Consider the following 23,944-nt stretch of genomic DNA (forward strand, 5'->3'; position numbering starts at 1 on the left):
TAATTACCAAGTTTCTATATTTTTGTTACAAACGTAAATAAACCTATACAAAACTTTTTTTTTATATGTACTTAATATAATACTTACTCTATCACAAATCGACACGATTTGCTATGTGGTCACTACCCTAATAAATACGTAAGCTGTACCAAAAATCACAGATGCAAAAAAAAAAGAAAAAACAGCAATATTCAAGCAACACGTAACACAAATTCAAAGCCAAAACGCTCCTATCAAGCTCATAGCTCATCATCATTCAGGCTCTTGGCGGCTCAAAAACACGGCTATAAAAAAATAAAGCGTGATAAAAAGGAGGTCGCATAGCGCGCATTTTAATACCACCTTGGCGCGATGAATAGTACAAATATTTTAGCGGAGGACGCTCGTCACGTCGCGCCTCCCTCGAGGTTCGGGAAATGCCAACGCGTGCGCGACTCCGATATGAAATGCTCGGGGACAAGGATGTAGCTGGCTGGAAGCGAAGATTTTTTTTTTAATAGAAAAAGATGTTACTCGACGAAAATACTTGCCTGTGTTTTATTTTATCTGCTTACGCACAAATAGAACAATCTTAACTTACCGACGTACAATCAAAGAGCAAAAGTGCAGTCAGCGAGCCCAGCGAACTATTTGTAAACAGTGGTGAAATTATGAACCATTAGTTATTATAAAATTTATTGTTTTTGTAGGTGTTATTGGTCTATTACAGAAACAAAATGTAACCAGGAGGTCTTAAGTGCAACCAATTAATTTATTATTTTGCAAGAAACTGACTAGACTTTTGCAGCTCATCGTACAATGTGCAAATTCAATGTGACTGTTACTATAGTCCTGTGGTTTACCGGCTTGCTTCTCAAACGGGGAGCGCCGGTTTGAACCCCGGTACTAGACTTGCACCAATGAGCTATTCATTTTTCTTAAGTGCAGTTTCCACTAACACAGCTGGCTCGACCTTTATCGAATACGGTTTTCCTTATAATTATGTTGTTGGTGTAACAGAGTGATCGGCGAGGTGTGGGTACTTAGTTTATCAATTAAATATCTAAATTCACTGTTGTCTATTTTTAGTTATGTAGTACATTCTTCGTCAAAAAAACTATTCTTGTTCTATTGTAAATTCTGTTCTTCGCCTATTAATACAGTCTTCATGTAATTAACAACGAAATTAAAATAATATTAATGATGTATCAACTTACTACATATTGTGATTAGTTAGCATACGATCAGGACAATATCCTAATTGGGGTAATCAGAGTTACACCCATCGCAAAATGATTAAGAACCCGCACCTCACTGGGCTTTCGGTCAAACCAACGTGATACGTGGTTAGCTGTCGCCGTCTATAATGGTCGAATCAACTGTGTTAGTGAAAACTGCACTTAAGATCATTTATATACTTACTATACTGTGGATTGTCTTATACATGACTGAGTATGCAGGTGTGACTGTAATTATGTATATAATGAGTTTTAAAATTTACATTCAACATCTAGTCCTATGTGTACGCTCAAAAAACCATCGAAAATGCGCTTATTCACATTTACCTCTTCTAGTCATGCTATAGCCGTCATTATACAGGTATCTCTCTCTGTGTCATGAAATACGTTCGTGCGATTTTCATGAAATGGACTCACCTTCATCTTTGGAGTGTTTCTGATGGCAATGTTCTATAACGTGGTCATCTATCTTTTTTTTTCTAAATAATATCTAATGGTTTAAAAACTAATATAGTTCTAAGGGTTTACAAAACACTGTCGCTCGCGTGTTTCGGAATCATTTGCAACTTTTTTAAGGCGCCACATGTAACAACATGGATTTTTTCCCACATATTCTGCTCTGCTGCTGTTAGTGCTAGTAAAAGTAAGGGAAAAGAGGCAAATATTGACGTTTATTGAGGACAGAAAAGGCAAGATGATTGGGCACATAGTAAGACACGACGAATTTAAATAGATTAAAGAAAAGGCGAACGTCGTGTCTTATAAGGGATTGAAGGAATTGGTCTTCGATAGACATGAATGGAGACAGCTACACTCTGGTAATATTATTATAACATGAGTTGACATTATTACTCACCTTCATATATTGAGGGCATTAGAGGCAGTGGAACTTGCGAACTGATCAGGGTCAGCTTACGGGCCTAAAGTAAACCAACTACTTAAGCACTTGCCAACTTACATAGAAAAGTCCCAAGTCTGAAACAATTAGTGAAGTCAAGCTGAAAATACGACGTACTTAGCAGTGTTTCAGTATACTTTCTAGTCTATAAGCAAAGGTAACTTACCTGAATAAAAATATTTAAGCAAAAAAATACAAACACTTGTTTGCTACATATTTTTTTAAATAACCTACATATTTTTTTTAAATAACATAGTCTCACGTTTGACCACCATCTCACCTGATGGTAAGTGACGATGTGTTCTAGGGTGGATCACGCTTACCTAGCAAATGCCTATTCACTCTAGCTGTGAAGGCTCTCATATTATAACGAGTTGGAAAAACAGACGACGGCAGACAGTTTCAGTCCTTTGCTGTTCGCATCAAAAAGGAATAGGCAAAATGTTTAGTTCGGATTGGTGGTATATCTGTCGCAGTCGGATTGTATAATCCGCTGTATTACATTACGGCTAGCTGTTTTCAAAAACAGGGCCGTTTTGTAATGCGGCGGTTCAACGATTAGCCGTATTGAATGCGGCTAAGTAAAAAACCGCCGAAATGTATTCGTCGCCATACGTCATTCAACACGGCTAGCCGTAATGTAATAAAGCGAGGGATAAGCCGCCTCTTTGACAGCTTTTAGTTCCGAATCTTAACACTAATGGCGCTGCCTGTCATAACAACAACAACAATGGCGTAGGATGCACAAAGTGTGTTATTAAATACCGAAGTTACAAGTGAATTAAATAAAGGAAACAATACGGCTAATCGTTGAACCGCCGCACAAAACGGCCCTGTTTTTGAAAACAGCTAGCTGTAATGTAATACAGCGGATTATACAATCCGACTGCGACATATCCACAACATAAGGATGAAATTCCTGGCGACGTCTAGTTGCCCGTAGATAGAATGGAGTGAGTGGAATTAACTCGTGAAGTTCCTGCGCACACGAAGCGTATCCTATAAAAAACTGTCAGACAAGCTACCCTTCGTCTGTGTTCAAGACTTTGGAGTCAAGTTTGCCAAAAGGCCACATTTATTAGAACTCCGCTCAAATCTCGAGTAGGTATTATTGTGTCAAAAGAAGATAGCTAATAAATGGATAGATAAATGGTTCATTCTGTAAACAGAGTATTTTTTTATGTATGCGACGGGCACTGTTGCATATCTACAACACTTGGTTTTAGACAAATATGACGTTGTTTCAGTTATGAAATAAATGATATTAATCATTATCACTAATTTAAATATGTTAGTTTTACGTATGATTTATTTCAAACACTTACCTTGCGTTTTTCTAATAAAAAGACACTATCAAATGTTCACGTAAATCGGTACTCAGATGATTCGTGCAAACTACCTTCAAAATATAGTAAAATACCATGATACAATTATTACAGTGTTGCCTGTTATTTGTCTAGTATTACTACTATCATATGAATAAAATTTAAAATAAAAAATATGTTAATGAAGGTTTTAAGCCGCCAGTATTAAGATGTTGTAGAACAACAACAAGGCGCATTTAAGGGTTAAAATTGGGTAGTTTCCTAGGTCAAGGATAAATTCTGATTACTACGTAAAGACAGATCTAAAGGTGACAAAAAAGTAATAATAAATGCGACATTTTGTCACTTATTCAATGACGTCACAGGTTGCGTGTTTTGACGTGTACTAAATAGTAACTGAGGAGCTCGGTGGCGCAGCGGTTAATGCGCTCGGTCTGCGATTGTTGAAGTAAAGCAACTTTCGCAAAGGCCGGTCATTGGATGGGTGACCACAAAAAAAAAACGTTTTCATCTCGAGCTCCACCGTGTTTCGGAAGGCACGTTAAGCCGTTGGTCCCGGCTGTATTAGCAGTCGTTAATAACCATCAATCCGCACTGGGCCCGCGTGATGGTTTAAGGCCCGATCTCCCTATCCATCCATAGGGAAGGCCCGTGCCCCAGCAGTGGGGACGTTAATGGGCTGGTGATGATGAAATAGTAACTGATTTCACTAGTTGGAAACTACCCTATTGTATATTTTCTGTTATTATCTTATAACTGTACCAATAGTTATTAAGTTGTTTGGACTAATAATTACATTTAGGTAAAAAGCAATACAGGGTGTTAATGACATCAAAGTGCAAATAAACATTTTTCTCAACGATTAGGACCATAATACAACATTGTACACCTGAAAAGGTAAACTATAGAGAATGTCATACTATTAGCATAAAGCCTGCTATTTATTTATCTATAGTTATACAATAAATGCATTTGATTTGATTTTTTTGATCTGTAAAAAATGACGGAAATCATGACTTTGCTTTGGCTTGAATGAGAATCCTCTCTTGACCCACCTGTGGCCCGCGTGGCGTCGAATATGTTAAGATACGGATGAAAGAATTCAGTTCTTTAGTTTACTTCACTTTTAAATGATTTTAATTTACAAAATGTGTTAAAATACACAGAACGCTTGAAGACAGATGAACCGTAATTATCTTTTACAGAAAATCTACTGCCATATAAGAAAAATACCTCTAGGGAATTCAATTCAAGCTGAATAGAATTGCTATTCTTTGAAATTAAAAACTGACTGCGGTACCTATCCTTTTTTCGTTCGCTGGGTTTTAATAGAACCCCACTTTTAATATTAACCCCGGAGTAACTGTAGCATGAAGTTTTTGGTCGAATAATCTTCAGCGAGTCTTGTTAAAATAAAATTTTCATCGGACTTTCATTTGAGAGGGAAGTGAAAGAAATCGTTGGGTCTGTAATGGTTTTTCTTGGCTAATTCGAATTTTAGTGGTTTTTTTTTTGCCGGTTTATTTTTTCCATACTTACGTTAGTTATTTTTTATTTGCACAGATAATAATATCCGAAACTATTGGGCTCTGTTTAATTATTTGTGGCCCCTCTACACAATTGACAATTGGGTCGTGTACTAGGTTCAAGAATAATTATGAAATTCTGATTACTAAATAAAAACACATCTAAAACTCAAGAAAACATTTTCTTTTTCTATTTAATTTGTTTATTTAAATCAAGAAAAGAGTAATAGCATAATGTAAGAAGACCAAGTATGCTCAATCCTATGACAAGCCGCCATTACTAGCTCTGTGATGACATAAGTTTTACCACTGTGTTACGAGTACTATTAAATTGGTATCTCTTACATTCCAAGGACAAATAATCCAGTTAGGTAAGTCCAACTTCGAGAAAGAGATCTCTCGTCGGATCCAACTCGGATGGGCAGTGTTCGGGAAGCTGCGGAATATCTTCTCGTCCAAAATACCTCAGTGTCTCAAGACAAAAGTCTTTGACCAGTGCGTGTTGCCAGTGATGACCTACGGCAGTGACACGTGGCCGCTTACTATGGGTCTCGTGAGGAGGCTCGGTGTCGGTATTTCCCTGCTCGATCGAATCAGAAATGAGGAGATCCACAGGAGAACTAAAGTCACCGACATAGCTCGGAGAATTGCAAAGCTGAAGTGGCAGTGGGCAGGACACATAGCGAGGAGAACCGATGGCCGATGGGGCGGAAAGGTTCTAGAATGGCCACCACGTGTCGGACGACGCTCAGTGGGTAGGCCCGCTACAAGGTGGACCGACGATCTGGTGAAGGTCGCGGGAAGCCGCTGGATGCGGGCAGCGCAGGACCGATCGTCGTGGAGATCCTTGGGGGAGGCCTATGCCCAGCAGTGGGCGTCTTACGGCTGATGATGATGATGACATTCCAAGGACGTAAACTTTATTATTTAAAAATTAAGTGAATTACTGACTTATGTATTTAATTACTATTACTTGGCACATATATAAAAAATCATTAAAACTGGAAGTAAATCTGTTACTAAAAGTTCAAAATTTCCTTGCAAAGTGAATATAAAAACATTGGTCGTGGGTAATTTTTATTTTCAACTAAGGGTGGGATGACGTCGGCTGGGCTAACCTTGGAATGTTAGCTGTCACTTTTTAGCATACCTGGTTTTCTTATACCATGAGTAAGTCCTACACTTTGTCACGGTTTTCTTTGACGTCGCAGTGTGCTTTTTCATACAAATTCATAGAGTAACACGCTGAGGTCCATGTTGCTTTATGTACAAATTCCATAGTAGTTTTGTGTTTTGACGTTTAGTAAAGAGTAACTGATTTGACTAGTTGGAAACTAGCCTATTACATACCAAGCTCGTATGTCGTGTATAGGGGTTTTCTTAGAAGTATAGATGTATGACATAAATCAGTGACAATTATGTGTATAAAAAAAAAACTCCAGTTTAAAATAATCTTCAGGTTAGGTAAGCGGACTCCTTGAAAATGGGATGATGCTAGGGAGATGACGATGATGAGTTATGTGTATAAGAACATATGAATAAAGTTCCATCCTCTTAAATTACACTAAGATGAGTCAGTGGACAAACTCAGGAAACTGTTTTGTAGTAGTTTAGGTTAAAGAAAAAAAAATAAACAAATAAGAAAAAATGTTATTGAATTTTAGTTTTCAATAAGGCTAGATGCTCATATTATCATCATTATGAAGCCCAATATTTAAGTATTTTAATGCTTTATTTTAAAAAAAAGCAATCTGGAAGAGGAGAAAGCACTTCATCACCCAAATGCAAAATTTGACGCCAGACCAAGGAAAACAGCCGTCATCCGCTCCTATTCCATTGTTCAGATGACCTTAATCCAAAGGTTTTTTTGCTCGCTTGCAGTTGGGAAACACAAGGGCTAATAATACGCATCAAAACACAGCGGCTGGATCTTGACGGCCGGGATTCATGCTTAATTTTAATTGTTTTTTATTTTTAATTATTATTTTAAGCATCCGTTGGATTTCAATATCTCTGGTTGTAACGGTATGTGCCCTAAAGTAGAAATCGTTTAACGTCCTTCGAATTATATCATTTACATGACAGTGTCTCAATTTATATGAAAATAATGCCACATCGAAGCAATTCATCTAAAAAGGCAATAAGCATTGTTTTTTTGGAAGCAAGAGAAGTGTGTCAGGATCGAAGCAAAATGAATTCTATAGTCTCTGGTTACCCCTTTGGGAAATAGGCGAGAGTTTATGTATGTATGTATTGTTTTTTTAGACATTTGTTGGCATTACGCGCTTGGTTTTCTATGTGCAAATGTTAAATGAATTACAATATTGCTTTTTAGATCAATAAATAGCTTCTGAGTGGCATTTTAAACCCCGCACACAGGTGACAGGTTGAAAAAGACATATTGAAATCAATGCATTTAAAAAGCAAAATGATCCATGCTTACTTACTTAAGTAAGTACGTAGTCGGTATATGAACCGTATCAGAGAATCAGGGGCCCTTAGCGGCTCAACAATAACCCTAGCATGAAAGTTGATAAGGTCGGTGATTGCACACAACACACACACAAGATAAGAAGAATAAATCTTATTTATACTAGAGCGTAGCCGTACGAAATTCTTCCCAGTATGTTTTTAACTCCATTCTACGTAACAATACCACGTCGCGCAGCTTCGCTCGTCACCTGACGTGTACTCTGACGCCGAAGATTATTGGCACTGTAAATCAAGCAGATTGGACGTTCACGAACCAATATATCACATGGAGGCAATATTTTCACCAATAACGGTCAGTGTGCTGCAATTTTTCGGCCAATACCCCGACGTTTTGGGTGAATAACAGAGTAATTTGATGTCCTTTTGGGTAAATGAAGTATACTAAAGTTAAATTTTAATAATGGCAAGGTTGTTTAGTTTTCTTGACCATCTCAACTTTGTCTTCACGCTATCATTTTTAGGGTTCCGTATCCAAAGGGTAAAAACGGGACCCTATTACTAACTTGACTAACTTGACTTCGATGTTTGTCTGTTTGTTACCAGGACGTTTCTCAAGAACCACGAAAGCTAGACAGTTAAAATTTTCACAAAATGTTGTATTTCTATCTAAATTACTTAGTATGTCTTTAAGAGAGCCTCCCATACAACAACAGCGTTTTATTGCCCTTTTTCTCGATAATGGTAGGTCAACAGGTAGGCAATATGGAATTTGTGTACCTACTGTTGTTTATACACTTACCTAGTCAATGGAACCCTTCGTGCGCGAATCCCGCTCGCACTTGACAAGTTTTTCTTTACACGTTCAACGGCGAAATAAGGAATGAACCAAGGTTTATCATATTTTACTTAGGATTATGAAAGGTTAGACAAGGCCATCCTCGAGTAGCATTACTAATGACCCAAGCTTAATTTGTCTTTCTTAATGTTGTTACTGTTTAAAGTACTTACAATGGCCCCGATTCCTGCAGACACCTCCTTTAATGTTGCCAACATGCTTTTGTTGGATGTTGCCAACAGTTGTATTATGTTATTAGTTTATAATGTAAACCCGTAATAGTTTGTAGTGCTTAGGTATTGTTAAATAATGTAAAATAATAGTGTTTGACAGTAGGCTGAATAGGCCGTTCCTTTGCCTTATTTTGTGACATGTGAATAAAAAAATAATAAATAAAGATTATGGCTGGTTTTTTTAAGTTTTATCCATCATTTTCTTATCCACCAAAAAGGAAAGTGACGGAAGATTGACAACTGATGATTTTAAAATGAATGCGGATAAAGGTCTTGGCCCTTCCAATCCAACCTCTTCTATTCCATGCGCAATATGAACTAAGTACGCAGACTTCTCCGAGCTATTTATTTTAGAGCATCGTGATAGGTGGTGTGGCATCTATAATAGTCGAGCCAATTATGTTAGTGAACCTGCACTTAAGATAAATTAATAACTCATAGTTTCAAGGGCCTTATTTTTAATTCGCTCGTCTTCAACTCGCGTGCGAAAATCTCATTTAGCAAATGACAAATTCTGATGCGCTACGTGAAATGGGTAAGTAATAGTATATGTTTTCGAATGTGAGTTCCCCCGTGTGAGAAGCAGGCCCGTGAACCACAGTGACTTATCTTATATATTTTTTAAAAATAATTTATTGTAAGTGGTGCTAATTCCTGTAAATACCATCTAATTTTATTTTAAGTTATATCTGTCATTTTCTTAGGAAAGGGACGGGTAATCGACAAGCATAAAATTTATGGAACACACGTCAATTTTAAGCACAAATCTAAACCAACCGTCTAAAAATTTTACATCAGTCAATAACCCGACACGTTCATTTACTCATTCTTCCTAAAATTAAGAGCTGTGAATCATCCGTCCCTTTCCTTTTCGACGGATATGAAAATGACAGATATAACTTAAAATAAAATTAGACGGTGTCTCCAGGAATCGGGGCCATTGTAAATATAATAATAATAATAATAGGCGAGTCACCACATGATTATTGTATCCATGTTACCAACATTAGTCGAGCAGGCGCTATAGTCCCCCATAGCTCCAGTATCCCGGCCCACTAACCCCCAACCCAATAGCCCAGTTCCCTTTGTTCCCATAATCTGCAATAGTCCTACACGAACCGAGGATTGTCTTTGGGTGCACTCCAATAGTGCATACAGGGATAATCGCCGGTTGGTGTCACACAACATTAAGATTAAATTGTCTTAAGGGGCCTCTACGTATTGGCTTCGGCCCCACGCACGCCTTCCAAAAGTCCGGGCCTCCATAGGCCCGAGATATGAAAAAGCAAACAAATAATAATAAAGTTTATTCAGGTGAAACCTACGACACACATTATAATTTATAACATTAAAATATACTCACATTAATATTTAGTTGGAAAACATAAAGGTATATGGGTGCCGCAATTCACCAAAAAAGGCCAGGGTTCAGTGAAAATTTACCCAGAGGGCAACACTGATAAGCCATTCAATCGGTGCTCCCTATTAGATTGAGTTACGTTTAAAAGTAGGCATAACGATGCGGTGGTAAGGTAGTGACGGCGTATGGTTCTGCACATTTTATTTCTTTCCGCGGCGATTGGTCGTTTCGTGGTATAGCCAATTTGGCATACACCACTGCACTAGGAGTTTCCTGAAAAAGAAATAACGAATTCATAAAACCTAAACATACATTCGCCATACAAGTATAGCATAGACAGCGATACGGCTCACCAACTATCGCGTTGGTCTAACAGAAAGTTCGGTGAAGAGTGGGTTCTTAGTTCATCTTGAGATGAATATACTTATGACTGCCCCAATTGGGATAAAGTCTTAAACATACATACATAGCATTACTTCTGTATATCCGAAGACATAGAAAGAAGCAAATATTGAGAGTTATTGAGAACAGACGACGCAAGAGGATTGGATACTTAACAAGACACCACGAATTTATTAAAAACATCATAGAAGGGAAGCTACAAGGAAAGAGAGGAAGGGAAAGATCAAGAAGAGCTTACATGGAACAGATTAAACAGAAGACGAACGTGGTGTCTTAAGGAGGTGAAGGAATTGGCTTTTGATAGACAAGAATGGAGAATGATACGCCGACAAGAGCGTGGCTTTAATAAATTCGTAATGTCTTATTAAGTGTTCAATCATCTTGCCTCTGTAACTCTCAATATTTACCTCTTTTCCCTTACTCTTACAAGCACTTCCTCATTAGTAACTATTTCAACTTATTCGCGCGATAGGATATCCAACTTCTTTCTTCTATTCCGTGACGTTTACCATCAGGTGGCCCGAATGCCTGTTTCGCCGTCTTAGTCGCAAAAAAAAAACTTTAAAAAATACTTACGTAAACGTGTTCAGGCTCATTTTCTTGTACAATGATAACTCGCTTTCGACGATAAAGGACGATGATGATAATTATTAGTATCAATATTACCAGTGATGCAAAAACAAGTCCAATAATTACAGACGTCGAAGTATGCCCTAAAAAGAGCAAAATTTATTTTCTAAATTACAATAATAAAAATATCATGAATAAAAAATAACTTAAAATAAACTTAGTTTTATATAAGTAGGTATATTTTGATAATTTAATTTCATAAAATTTGTATGCGTAGTATTATCGTACGATCTACTCTGAACTGGCGTGCGTGTATGAAGCGATTGATGAATATTGAGGAAGCAAGAGAAGTGTGTCAGGATCGAAGCAAGTCGAATTCTATAGTCTTGCTTACCCCAGTGGGACATAGGCGTATGTTTATGTATGTATGTATGTAGTATTATACACTGAATGTCTCCTTGTCTCGTAGGCCATCTGGAAGAAGTCTGTTTCTTAGAGATAAACTTACCTATACTGTCTTTTTTTCTTCGTACGTGTCTTTCGTCTGTTCTATTGTGTATAAATAAATAAATAAAATGAGTCATTATTGAATCTACTAACGATGAGGAATTCAATTTGAAAACTTTTTTTTTTAAATGTTTAAAAACTAAAACCCGACTACGGAAAAATATAACGCCCTAAAATGTATGAAACGAGAAAATATTTCTATGAAATTCCGAATAGTGTTGTTTAAGAGATAAAGTGCGTCGTATGCAGTGGTAAGCATACTCTTAGGACAGATTGGCATTCGACCCTATAAATTCTAATGATCGGTGTTCTGAAGGGCACGTTATATGTAAGAATGTCTAATTTGATAGTCATCTTCTGGTGTGACTATTGAGCCGCCAAAGGCCCCTGACATGGCTCATGTAACGACTATTTACTTACATCAGAAAGTAGTAACCGGGACCAACAGTTTAACAAAGCCTCGGAAGGCATGGCTCATCTTACTTTCGGACAATCAAGTGATCATTCTGTAATGTCCTAACCAAACTATAGATCACAAAGAGATTTTTGTGACATGTCTATGTCCTCACCGGGATTTGAAGCCGGGACTCCGGATCGTGAGACCAACGCTCAAACCACTGGACCACGACCGTTAATTTGATAGTATGTTGTCGTAACATAAACCACGTCTGGGGATTTACGCGACTCAATTATAATCCTGACACCAGGGCTGATGAGGTCAGTCAACCAACATGATAGATAAGAATATCGGAATCTTGCTTTAATTCCTTACCAGGTGCTAACTCCTTTTTGTTGACTCTCTCTGTTGTTGATACTTGCGTTTTCGTATTATATTTGGTAATTATGTCATTGGTCATGTCAGTTCCCTCGAGAACTAGCAATATACTTTTGCTTTTTGCAATATTGTAGTACTTTCCTGCATCCCAATCAAAATATCTTTGTAAACAGTATATCTTTGACATATTTGAATCTTTCAGTAATGATATATTTAGTTCAAGTCTTTTTGAGTCGCTATTTTCTGCTGTATATTTGACATCATTTCTGGCTCGTAACACAGGCAATGCTCCTGTAAAAAAATATAACGTTTGATGTTTTGGAGGTATGTGACCTAACGTGTATTCGACCACGTTTCCTTTCGCGGTTAGAAAAACCGGACCTGTCAAATCTTCAGGTTAGGAAAGTGGACCTTCGCCTTGTGAATACAGGATAACGCTAGGGAGATGATGATGTCGATGTTAACAGTGATATTATTATGTCCATCCCATACATTACTTTCATTGTCAATTGTCATAATTATTTGCAACTTGTCATAATTGTTACCTAAGGGCAGTAGAAAATAGGTAATAGTTTTCATTAGAGAAAACGCGTTTACACCAAGAACGAGGTTTAACTGTAACATAATGTCCATCGAAAGACTTCTAGTTACGGCTAATAGATGTGAAACACCTTTTGGAGCAGCATGGTGGAATATACATAGCTCTGCAGTTGATTGAGGGGAGACCTGTGCCCATCAGTGGAACATAAATAGGCTATTTATGTTTAAAATGAACTTACCTACTGTACTCATAATTTGATACCAAAACAAATTAGCGGTATATTTTGTTGTTCTGTTCCCAGCTATACAAACATATTTTATGACTTCAAATTCATTGAAGTTAATAACATTAGAATTTGGTATTATGATAAGATCCTCTGGTAGATCTGAAATAAAGTGAAAAAATATTGTTTATTTTATACTAATTATCTCCGTTACACTCGCACGTTAAGTGGTTGGTCCCAGTTACTACTTACTGATGTAAGTATAGTCGTTACATGAGCCATATCAGGGCCTTTGGCAGCTCAATAGCAGCGTGGTACAGTATGATCCATACCCCTACCGGCTGATTGAAGGGACGGCTGTGCCCAGCAATGGGACGTGTATGTATAGGCTGTTTGTCTTAAGAATAATAGCAGTTTCGCCTGGTATATATTTTATTTTAACTTAGTCGTAGGAAAATGCAGTTATAAAAGTATTATATTTAATTTAAAACCTTAGCAGAAACATACTTTTTATTGCCCGTTCTTGAGTTTTATCGAACATACCTTTCATTTGGATTATCACATTTTTAAGGAGTTATGTATCAAATATTAACACTTCTCTTTGAGATGAATATTTTCGTAAAAGTTGAGTGATAATAAAATAAATTCTTAAATTGAAATCAAGTTGTTCGCCAGTAAGTTTAAGTTTTTTTTTATTGTTATGTTTCAGATGATGTTCTTTTTATAAAATTAACTTACCATCACATTTTATCGAGCAGAAAAATAAAATTAAACTACACAACCGCACACACTTCAACATTTTGAGGACAACAAAATGGTTAATACTAACCAGCCTGCGGTCGTAATTATGACTAACTTATTGAAGTACGTAGATAATACGTTCTAATAGAAGCGCCTGTAAGTTCAGAGTACCTACAGGATAAATATTTTTCCGCGTAATGATTTCTACTCTACATACAATAAGAACCATAGCTCACCGCTATAGGCACCCACGTCACTAGCGACAGACGCCAAGCAATAGGCTAGTTTCGAACTAGTCAAATGAGTTAGTTTTTACTAAACGTCAAAACGAGAAATTACTATGGAATTTGTATGAAAAATCACACTGTGACGTCACAGAAAAACGTGACAAAATGTCGCACTTATTTAAACGGATTTTTTGATTTAAATTCATAAATAAGTTATATAGAAAAAAGAAAAGGTTTTTCTTTAAGTCTTGACCTGAAAGTGACGGAATAATTTTTTTTCTATACATAAATAAACTCATTTTCCATTTCTGTCAATTTCCCACCGAGGTAAGCAGAGACTATGGAATTCCATTTGCTTCGATTCTGACACACTTATCTTGCTTCATTCACATTCATCAATCGTCTCATACACGCACGCTGGTTCTTTTTTCTTAATAATAATAATAAAAAAGTTTATTTAGGTAAAATCTACGACACACATATACATTTACAACATTAAAATATACACACATAACATTAATATTTAGTTGGAAAACATAAAGGTATATGGGTGCCGCAGTTCACCAAAAAAGGCCAGGGGTTCTTCTATCTAACTTATTTATAAGTTTTTATGGTAATCGTAATATTAACTCTGACTTTTTATCACGTTTATTTATTACGTCCCGGTGTGCTTTTTCATACAATTTTCATACAAATTTCTTGTTTTGCTGCTTGGTAACAGGTTACTGATTTGACTGGTGGGAACCCACCCCATCCATATTGAAATGTGTATTATTGAAATACTATTCTGAATTGGAAGCGAAAAAAAAACCATCAGCGTGATTAGAATGTTCGCAAGACAGAGGGCCTAAAACGCGACATAGAGGCAATGCACCTAAAAAGCAATATTGCTCTTTGACTTTTTTTGACATTTGGCACTTATACTTTTATGCGCAAATGTGAAATTGCTATATTTCAATATTCTTCGATATCTTTTTTCTTTTTATTTTATCGACATTCCTTTCTGAAGGAATTGTAATTGGATTTACATAAATGTATATAAAAACGGGAAGGAAAAAAGGTATTGTTTATATAGAATGTAAAATAAATAAAATGTATTATTATCACAATAGTATTATATTCTGTAAACTAATATATAATAAATTTATAATAAAGTAACTATTTTATAATAATAATATATCTTTTTTTTTTATTTAGAAGTTCTGAGACTAAAATAAAGTTAGTCTTTCTCGAACTTATCGTGAGTGAAAAACCACCCTTTTTAAAAGCTGTGAAACTAAAATAAATAATGGGTTTTTATATACTTTTTCCTCTCGTATTTATATGAGTAGTTTCAGCCCACTTTTAAAAAAAAGGGCTAATAATATCTAGTATTTCTATCATAGTCACGTAGAGCAGCTCTGAATTCCGCTGTAAAAAAGAATAAGTGCATATATTTTATGAATATTTTCTAGGAATCCATAAGTACAAAGTTAAAAATCCAGAAATAGAGAATAGTGCCAATGAATTAGTTCTAATACGTTATAAAATCAGAGTCAGTAACACTGATTGAGTCCATATGGTTTCAATACAATGTAATAATTTGTCAATAAACAGTTCGATTTTGGCGTTTTCGTCCAAATATTTTGACCTTTCGTCCTTTGAAGGTAACATTTTATTTATTATTTGTTTATTCGTACACAATATGTCAGACAAAAAGAATAATAATTAAACTTATTAGTCTAATATATTATCTGTCCCAATAATGTAGGTATCTGAAATAGCAGAAATTATGCCTGATCTTCAGTGTAAAAGTCACATAAAAAAAACATATTTTACTTACCAGGAGGTCTACCTAAATGAAGTGTTATTCTTGGTTTCCAAAAGAATAATCCTGGGAGAGAATTCTGTAACATTTAACATCTAAAATAAGTTAAAAAATAAACTCAAAAATGATCTTAAAATGCAATAAGTAATAACAAATCTTAGAAAATAAAAACACCATTGGGTACCAAGCACCTGACACTCCAAGTCGGTCATTGATCTCAAAATCCAAATGAGAGAAGGGGAAGAAAACACCATTGATTCCAAATGTTTGACTGACAATCCCTTTAAAAAAAGGAATATTAACTTCATCGGCCCCTGATATGGCTCATGTAACGATTACTCACTTACATCAGTAAGTAGTAACCGGGACCAACGGCTTAACGTGCCTTCGGAATCACGGATCGTCTTACTTTCGGACAATCAAGTGATCAGCTTGTAATGTCCTAACCAAACTAGGGATCACAAAGTGATGTTTTGATATGTTCCAACTGGGATTATCTTCATAACTCTTTTAACCTCTCATATGCCGAGATACCAGACACAATAGATTTTACATCCGTTCCGGCGTTCGAAAGATTAAGATTCAGTGAAATAGTTACCTGGACTAAGGGTAAGATAATGGCTATAAGGAATAGCAACACAAATCTGCGCATATTAAATAACTTTATGATCCAGTCGAGAACGAAATCTTCAATGTTCACGTCACAAAAAATCCTTTCACTGTTATTTGTTATGTAAGAATCTTTTCGTAGTAATAATATAATAAGGTAAAAACGAGTATCCAGATATGTTCCCGACTTTTTTATCACTTTCTACGATTTTGGTCACAAAATGACTGCTATGAAACTGGTGTGGCTGTCAGCACCATCACAGACTTCTTTTGAAAGTAAATTAGTGAGGTAATTTCATTTTTGCCCAATTAGATTATTACCAAGTAAAAGACGGTTTATAACCTTGTACGAATATGTGTTGAATGTTTGACTCGTTAACAGTGACTTTACTGTGTTACCAGAAACCAAATGATACGATATGCAATTGGGATCTCTAATATATAGGTATCACGATGTCAATATTCGTCATAATATCAGCAAGATGTTTTGGGTGGTTCACACAATGTTATGATGACAATACATTCTTAGATATCTTAGACATAATTTTGTTTTGTAAATATGTATCAAATATAATAAAATAATCAAAATGAGTATGATCATCACAGGCCTTTACAGACGCTGCATCGCCTGGTACGCAGGGTTGCCCAGAACCTGCGCCACCCTCTCGACCTCACTGGCCTCACCGTCTAGGAGAAGGAATGAAAGCTCCGAAATTAAACCCGGAATTGGTGACTCCGTTAGGCGTAAGGTCTAACCTGAAATATGCGACCGTCACCTGCAACCGACCTGGCTCCGCACGTATTGCCTTGCCTTTCCTGCGGAAATGAGTATAAATGTGTATAAATATGGGTAGAGGACAAGCCAAATAAAGTGTGGACGGATTGCGCAAAGAAGGATATGTGTGAGATATATGTGAGTACTGAGATGACGACTGGCAGAAATGAATGGAAGAAGAATACATGTGGTGCCGATTCCACCTAAAGTGGAACGTGAAACAAAGGGCCGCCGCACACGGACTGCTCGAGCAGTTAGCGGCTGAGTGAAATACACGGACCGCTCGAGCGGTCGGCGTCGACTGCTTGAGCTGTCGGTTGTTGACTGCTCGAGCTACGTTACCCAACTGCTCGAGCAGTTGATTTTCTACCACAGTCGAGTCATGGATTCTGACGAGGAAGCACTGCTTTTGCTGCTCCTGGGGAGGCCGCAAAGGGCGGGGAGAGGGAAGTCGGAGAGCTGTCGGCTGCTCTAGCGCAGTCAACGGCTCGAGCAGTCGGTGTATGCCTCGTAACCGCTCCCGAGCGGTCGACGGCACGATGGAATTTCATCATGCAGTTGACGGCTTGAAGCGGTCGCGACTGCTCGAGCAGTCGTGTGTACGGCAGCGAATGAATGACTATAGTTCACCGCGCGGTCGCGGCTTTAAGCAGTCGGTCTCAACTGCTTGAAGCAGTCCGTGTACGGCGGCCCAAAGTGAAACAAACAAAAAAACAACCTAAAGTGGGATAAGAGCAAGAGGATGATGACAATTATTATTGATTAGTATTATTTTTTGGTAAGGCGAATATTATGTGGTTCCTCTTCTTTGTCAATAGAATTGGCGAGCCACGTTCTTATATAGTATTATCTATTCTTGTTTATCAAAGGCCAATTCTTTTAGTTCCTTATTAGACACAATGTTCGTTTAGTTACTTTATTTTTTGGTCCATGTATGTTCTTCTTGGACTTCCAATTCCTCTCTTTCCTTGTAGCTTCTTTTCTATGAAGTTTTTAACAAATTCGTCGTGTCTTTTTAAAAGTCCAATCATCTTGCCTCTTCTGTCACCAATAGCTTTTAATATTTGCCTCGTTTTCCTTACTCTTACTAGAACTTCCTCATTAGTAACCATTTTTGTCCAACATAGTCTTTCCATCCTCTTCCAACGCCATGTCAATGGCCTCGAGTCTCTCTCTCTGTATCAGTGTCTATGTTCATCATATGTCTATGTTTTACGTCCACACAATGCATTCGTAAGTTAATCCGACAATCACTTACCAACAGCACCAGGATTGCAATATTCTTCAGTGGTAGATCTGTAATTCACTGACATGGCTGCAATGTTTCCCCCTTCATTGGGATTCAATCAAAATCAAATCATATTGAAATCAAATAACAATATATTATATTTATGAGTTCAGAGGGGCCTTCACTATCACACATCTCGATCCAAGTAATTTAAATAAAGTTTAGACACTGAATAAAACGATAACTTCAAGAAACACTTCAACTCTATATAATGTAATAAAAATTCAATTTAGGTAATCCAATAACATTACAAAGTTAATTACACCGACAACTAATCCTTAACTGCAATAACACAACAGTTCACAAATTCTAATTAAAATCACAATAATCATACAGGAATTTAGCGATTCGTCGCAAATCTTGGCGCGCTAGCTCAAAAAGTCATAAACAAGATGGCGTAGTGCTGCCAGAGACACGACGCTTCGCTAGAGTGTCGGCTGTCGAACACTCTATTCCAACTTCGTCCCGACGCAGTAGGATGCGCCGTCACGGCCAGACTGACTTCCACGGGCGCCTATTAATCTTGTCCTGAGAACAATTTAAAACCCAAATCATCGTTCGATCCGCTCGTCCATCCTGCTGATCAGGATTTACACCAATCGCCTCTAATAAAACACAAATATGCAACTTTACAAGTTAACACAGACTGTCGGCATACTATTAAAAGCATGAGTCCAAACGACCATCTTTATAGAAGGACCAGACGGCACGTTTCATCCCAGCAACTCAACAGCCTGGACTGAGCGAGTGTGTCCTTACAACCAGCCTGCGTTGGCATAGCCCGGACGACACTGTCCTCTTGACCAACTTTTCAATCTGGATTGAGCGAGTGTGTCCTTACGACCAGCCTGCATAGACCTAGACCGGACGACACTGTCTTAATGAGTAACTCAACAATCTGGACCGGACGAGTGTGTCCTTACGACCAGCCTAAGCAGGCCTGGACCGGACGACACCATCCATTCGACCAGCTATACCGGTGGACCGGACGGGTGCATCCTCGGATGACACTGTCCTTTCGACCACGTTAACTGGACCGGACGGGTGTATCCTTGCAACCGCCCAAGATAGGCTGGCTCGGATGACACTGTCCCTTCGACCACGTTAACCACACACTTGACTTCGTTAACTGGACCGGATGGGTGTATCCTTGCAACAACCCGCAGTGAGTTGGCTTGGATGACACTATCCTTACGACCACGTTAACCCATAGTTCAATATCCAACATATACAAGGTTACATTTTGGTTCAACAATTTATCTCTTGATACCAACCTCTATTTTAATCTTGCTCAGTAGTGTAAACTTCAACCTCACATTGTACATCTAGCGTTTCAGGATCCGAACAAACACTTAGAGTCTCTGACCCAGCAGTGAGGGTGTCTGAATGAGCGGTGGTGGTATTAGGATCTTCGCATAACATGTTGCAAATTGGATCTCTCTGATCTTCGTGATCAATAACAGAATGTAAATCGTCAACAATTTCCGACGCCGTCTCGGCCTCCTCATCATTCATGAGACTAGTAGTAATTTCGAGCAACCCATCAAGTCCCTGGGGTACTGAGCGCAAGTTCTCGTGTGCATATTTGTAGACACGATGTGAGCCGTTAATGCTTTTTAATTCGTAACGATCGTTTTCTAATACGGATGTTATTACAAACGGACCCCTAAACTTCCTATCTAATTTGGTTTGATTTCGTTCACTACTTTTAATAAAAACGTAATCACCTTTTTTATACGGCCTAATAGTGGCACGACCCTGATTGAAACGTTTTGTATCTGACGCCGCTGCTTTCTGAATATTATTCGAAGCATTTTCCCGGATAGAATCCACATCTATAGGGGCATTATGTTCAGCAGAGCTTACTGATGAAATTTTAGATAATCCTAAAGATTGAGCACGAATACCTAGCATTAGCTCCGTTGGTGAGTATTTGGTAACGGTAGACTTCGTACTATTGATTGCTAATTGAATATTGCCGAGTTCCTCACGCCACGTTTTGTTAGGGTCATTTTCGACAATAGTAAGTAAGCTTTTTAACGTCCGCATTACCCGCTCCACTTGGCCATTAGCCCTGCTAGACCCTGTCGCAATAAAATGAAGGTCGATCTTATGCTCAGCGCAGAATTTCTTGAATTCGGCGCTAGCATAACATCTGCCTTGATCTGCGATCACGCGTTTTGGTGTGCCAAACAGGCAAACGGCTTTCTTTAAAGCTTGTACTGCGCTGTTGGAATCTAAGGATGTGGTATGTTCCAACAAAATATACTTCGAAAATCCGTCTATGATTACAGAGCAATATTCTTTACGATCACTCTTTCCACTGAGTTTCCCCGTAAAGTCTATATGTATAGTGTGCCACGGCACGGGTGATTTGGGAATCGAGTGTAACTGAACGGGCTGAGCGCCTGAAGGGCCTTTTGAAGCTTTACAAATAATACACGAATCAATGAATTTTCGCACACATTTGGACATTTGCGGAAACCAGTACTGTTCGTACAATTTGTCAAGAGTTTTATCAGATCCTAAATGCTGTATTTCGTTATGCACGTGGTTAATCAATGTCCAAATGAGTGAACGGGGTACGACGGGTAACCAACAAGTCATTTTATTTCGCGTTATTTTTCTATATAGAATTCCGTCCCTAACGTCGTAACTATGCCCAACAGAGTCAGGAAATTCGTTATTATTGTGTTTTGCAATTAAATCTTGAATTTCACTATCCCGTTTTTGTTCAACGGCGAGCCAATCTTGATGCAATTCAACAAATTGGACAGATTTAGTAACAGGATCTTTAGATGTGGATGGTAGGCTTACATCAGGCTGGAGATTACGAGAAAAATAATCAGCGTGCTCCATTCCCCGCCCCTCTCGATATATTATGTCGAAATCATAGGCTTGAAGAAATGCCCACCAGCGGTGAACGCGTGGGGTTAGGTCAACTTTAGATTTCGAAGCTTTAAGCGAATTACAGTCCGTGACTACTGTAAAAGACCTACCATAAAGATAATGTCGAAAATGTTCGACGGCTCGCACGACTGCCATCGTCTCCAGCTCGTACGAGTGGTATCGTGATTCAGCTTCGGACGTTCGCCGACTGTAGTATTCCACAACGTGAGGTAAGCCATTTTTCTTTTGTAAGAGTATTGCCCCATAACCCTCGGAACTGGCGTCAGTATGTAATTCGACGGGCAGTTCCGGGTCAAAAATAGTAAGTACTGGCTTGGATGTCAATATGCTTACTATGGTGTTACGGATATCTTCGTGTTTATCAGTCCATTTGATTGGTCCTTTCAATTTCGTTAACGGATACAATGGTCCAACGATTTTTGTAAATCCTGGTATAAATTTTCTAAAATAGGAGGCAAGGCCGAGAAATTGACGAACATTTGTTGCTGTCTTCGGTGGTGGTGCATCTACAAGTGCCTGAATTTTCAGAGAATTTGGTCTAACTTCTCCAAACTGAATTGAATAGCCTAAATAGTCTATCTTTTGCTTCATAAATTTACATTTTCGCAGGTTTAATGTGAAGCCGGCTTCGGTCAAAGCTTTTAAGACATCGTCCAAACTTTGCAATCCCTGGGAGATGTCAGAAGAGTGACACAAGACATCGTCCATATAAATTAAAGGCTTTCTATCGAGGTGATGTATGGCTTTAGTAATGGATCGTTGGTAAACAGATGGCGCATTTCGTAACCCGAAGGGCATTGCTAGGTACTCGTATTGTCCTTCCGGAGTTACGAATGCAGTTTTTTCAACAGAGTCCGGATGAATCGGGATCTGATGGAATCCGGACGCCATGTCTAATGCCGTAAAATAGTTAGCACCAGCAAGTTGGTCTATCTGCTCCTCTATGCGAGGCAATGGGTGATGCTCGGGTCGAGTATTTGAATTAAGCTCACGATAGTCAACACACATTCGGTCGGTATTGTTCTTTTTCTTTACCAAAACTATCGGGCTAGCAAAGGGCGAAGAGCTTTCCCGAATGACTCCCGCATCTAAGAGCTCTTGGACCTTTTCACGAACTATCTGTTTTTCAACTGGTGCTAATCGATATGGGCGTCGTTGAACTGTTTTGTGAGGATCTATCAGATTAATTTCCAAACTACCTGTCTTAACCCTCCTAACAGGAATACCCTCGGTAAAATATTCGGCATATTTACTAAGCAATTTTAGAAGTGTTGTTTTGTCCTCGCCTTGTAAATCAGTATCAATTTGGGAAAAATCTAGAACCGCTGATTCTAAATTGCAAAAATTGGTTTGTTCTTTGGTAGTAAAAATTAAATTATTATTTTCAATTTTCACGCTTATACCTTCATCTAAAATGTCTCGACCGATTATTACTGACTCCGAAATGGCATCATCAGGAACGATATGGAAGTTCAAAGTAACAGAAATATCCTCAATTTTAACCGTGCTCAATATCTGTGAAGTACATTCTATACCTCTATCACCCCCACCAATACCAGTAAGAAAAACAAGATTATTACGCACAGTACCCTGAAACTTGTCAAATAAGCTTTCTTTTATAATTGAACAAGATGAACCACTGTCAAATAAAAAAGGAATTTGCTCACCGGAAGATGTCATGAATGTAGCTCTGGACGGGCGATGCTCGCAAAGGTTAATGTCCTTTGTCGCTGTCCCACCACCGCTCTTCTTATCAGGACACGCAGGTGCTATGTGGCCTGGTTTTCCACATGCATAACAGGACACAGCATTTGTTTTGTCCTGACGACGGGTCATGTTTGAATTGTCTTTTGGTTTAGACATTCCAAGTTCTTCTCTACGCTTTCTACACTCGAACTGTCTATGTCCAGATATCCCGCAATAATGGCAGTTTCCAGGAAATCTTGTCTCTGCAATACGAGATCGCTTTGATTCTGGCTCTTGATATCCATCGGTAACATCCAGTCTTCGTTTTAGAATAACACCACCGAGAATTCTGAATAATTGGGCTCGGGTAGTTATTACATGTGCAGTTAGCTCTCTACGTAACAAGTTATCTTTTTGACACAGCAGTGATACAACAAATGCAGTTAATACTTCTTCAGACAAATCCATATTTGGAACTTGTTCAATCATGTTCCACAGACGGAGTGCAGATTCTGTTGCAGTTTCTTTATTTCTAATTTGAAATCTGAGAATATCATCAAAGTGGTCTTGAATGAGCTTAGGCTTAGATAATTTGGCTAACAAGCTATGTTTCACAGCGTCCCAGGTTAATTCATTCAGATTCAATTTAGTCAAACAAGAAGCAGCACGCCCTTTAAGCGCATTAGTAAGAGCCATGAGCAAATCTATTCCTTCGAGGCGTTTCTTCTGCACTATTACTTCAGTGAGTTTACACCATCCCTCTATATCAGCTTCTGGGTCATCAGGATTGAATTCAATAAGCTTTGGCGTGTTAGTACTTACAACATTTTGAGTTTGCGCCATCATTAAAACTCGCGCTAACATGGCCTCCATATTGGTCGAAAATTCGGTGAGTTTATCACGGTCCGGGTGTTTAGCTTGTTGTTCGTGTTGTTCAGATCCCACTTCTGATATGAGTTCAGAGGGGCCTTCACTATCACACATCTCGATCCAAGTAATTTAAATAAAGTTTAGACACTGAATAAAACGATAACTTCAAGAAACACTTCAACTCTA

At 38.1% G+C, this 23,944-nt stretch overlaps 1 protein-coding gene and 1 long non-coding RNA gene across 2 annotated transcripts; both read right to left on the reverse strand.

Moving 5' to 3' along the window:
* Positions 1-9,759: 9,759 nt before the first annotated feature.
* Positions 9,760-10,943, reverse strand: LOC126368526 (uncharacterized). Its single transcript, XR_007566591.1, has 2 exons — positions 10,806-10,943; positions 9,760-10,100 (listed from the first exon to the last, which is right to left on the reverse strand). It is a non-coding gene; the product is annotated as an uncharacterized LOC126368526 (long non-coding RNA).
* A 249-nt stretch (positions 10,944-11,192) lies between these two features.
* On the reverse strand, positions 11,193-13,802 carry LOC126368499 (uncharacterized). The gene is made up of 4 exons (XM_050012522.1): positions 13,584-13,802; positions 12,861-13,007; positions 12,079-12,372; positions 11,193-11,273 (listed from the first exon to the last, which is right to left on the reverse strand). The coding sequence occupies exons 1-4, from the start codon at positions 13,642-13,644 to the stop codon at positions 11,239-11,241; spliced, it is 537 nt and encodes a 178-aa protein (XP_049868479.1). The 5' UTR covers positions 13,645-13,802; the 3' UTR covers positions 11,193-11,238.
* Positions 13,803-23,944: the final 10,142 nt, after the last annotated feature.

The sequence above is a fragment of the Pectinophora gossypiella genome, chromosome 7 (genome assembly GCF_024362695.1).
Source record: "Pectinophora gossypiella chromosome 7, ilPecGoss1.1, whole genome shotgun sequence".
NCBI lineage: Eukaryota > Metazoa > Arthropoda > Insecta > Lepidoptera > Gelechiidae > Pectinophora > Pectinophora gossypiella.

What these genes read in the sequence shown, in the direction of transcription:
- LOC126368499 (XM_050012522.1), bottom strand. Translation starts at nt 13,644, where the DNA reads ATGTTGAAGTGTGTGCGGTTGTGTAGTTTAATTTTATTTTTCTGCTCG. An exon ending in CTGCTCGATAAAATGTGATG is followed by an intron (nt 13,008 to 13,583) that starts GTAAGTTAATTT and finishes ACTTTATTTCAG; the next exon opens with ATCTACCAGAGGATCTTATC. An exon ending in TCAAATTATGAGTACAGTAG is followed by an intron (nt 12,373 to 12,860) that starts GTAAGTTCATTT and finishes ATTTTTTTACAG; the next exon opens with GAGCATTGCCTGTGTTACGA.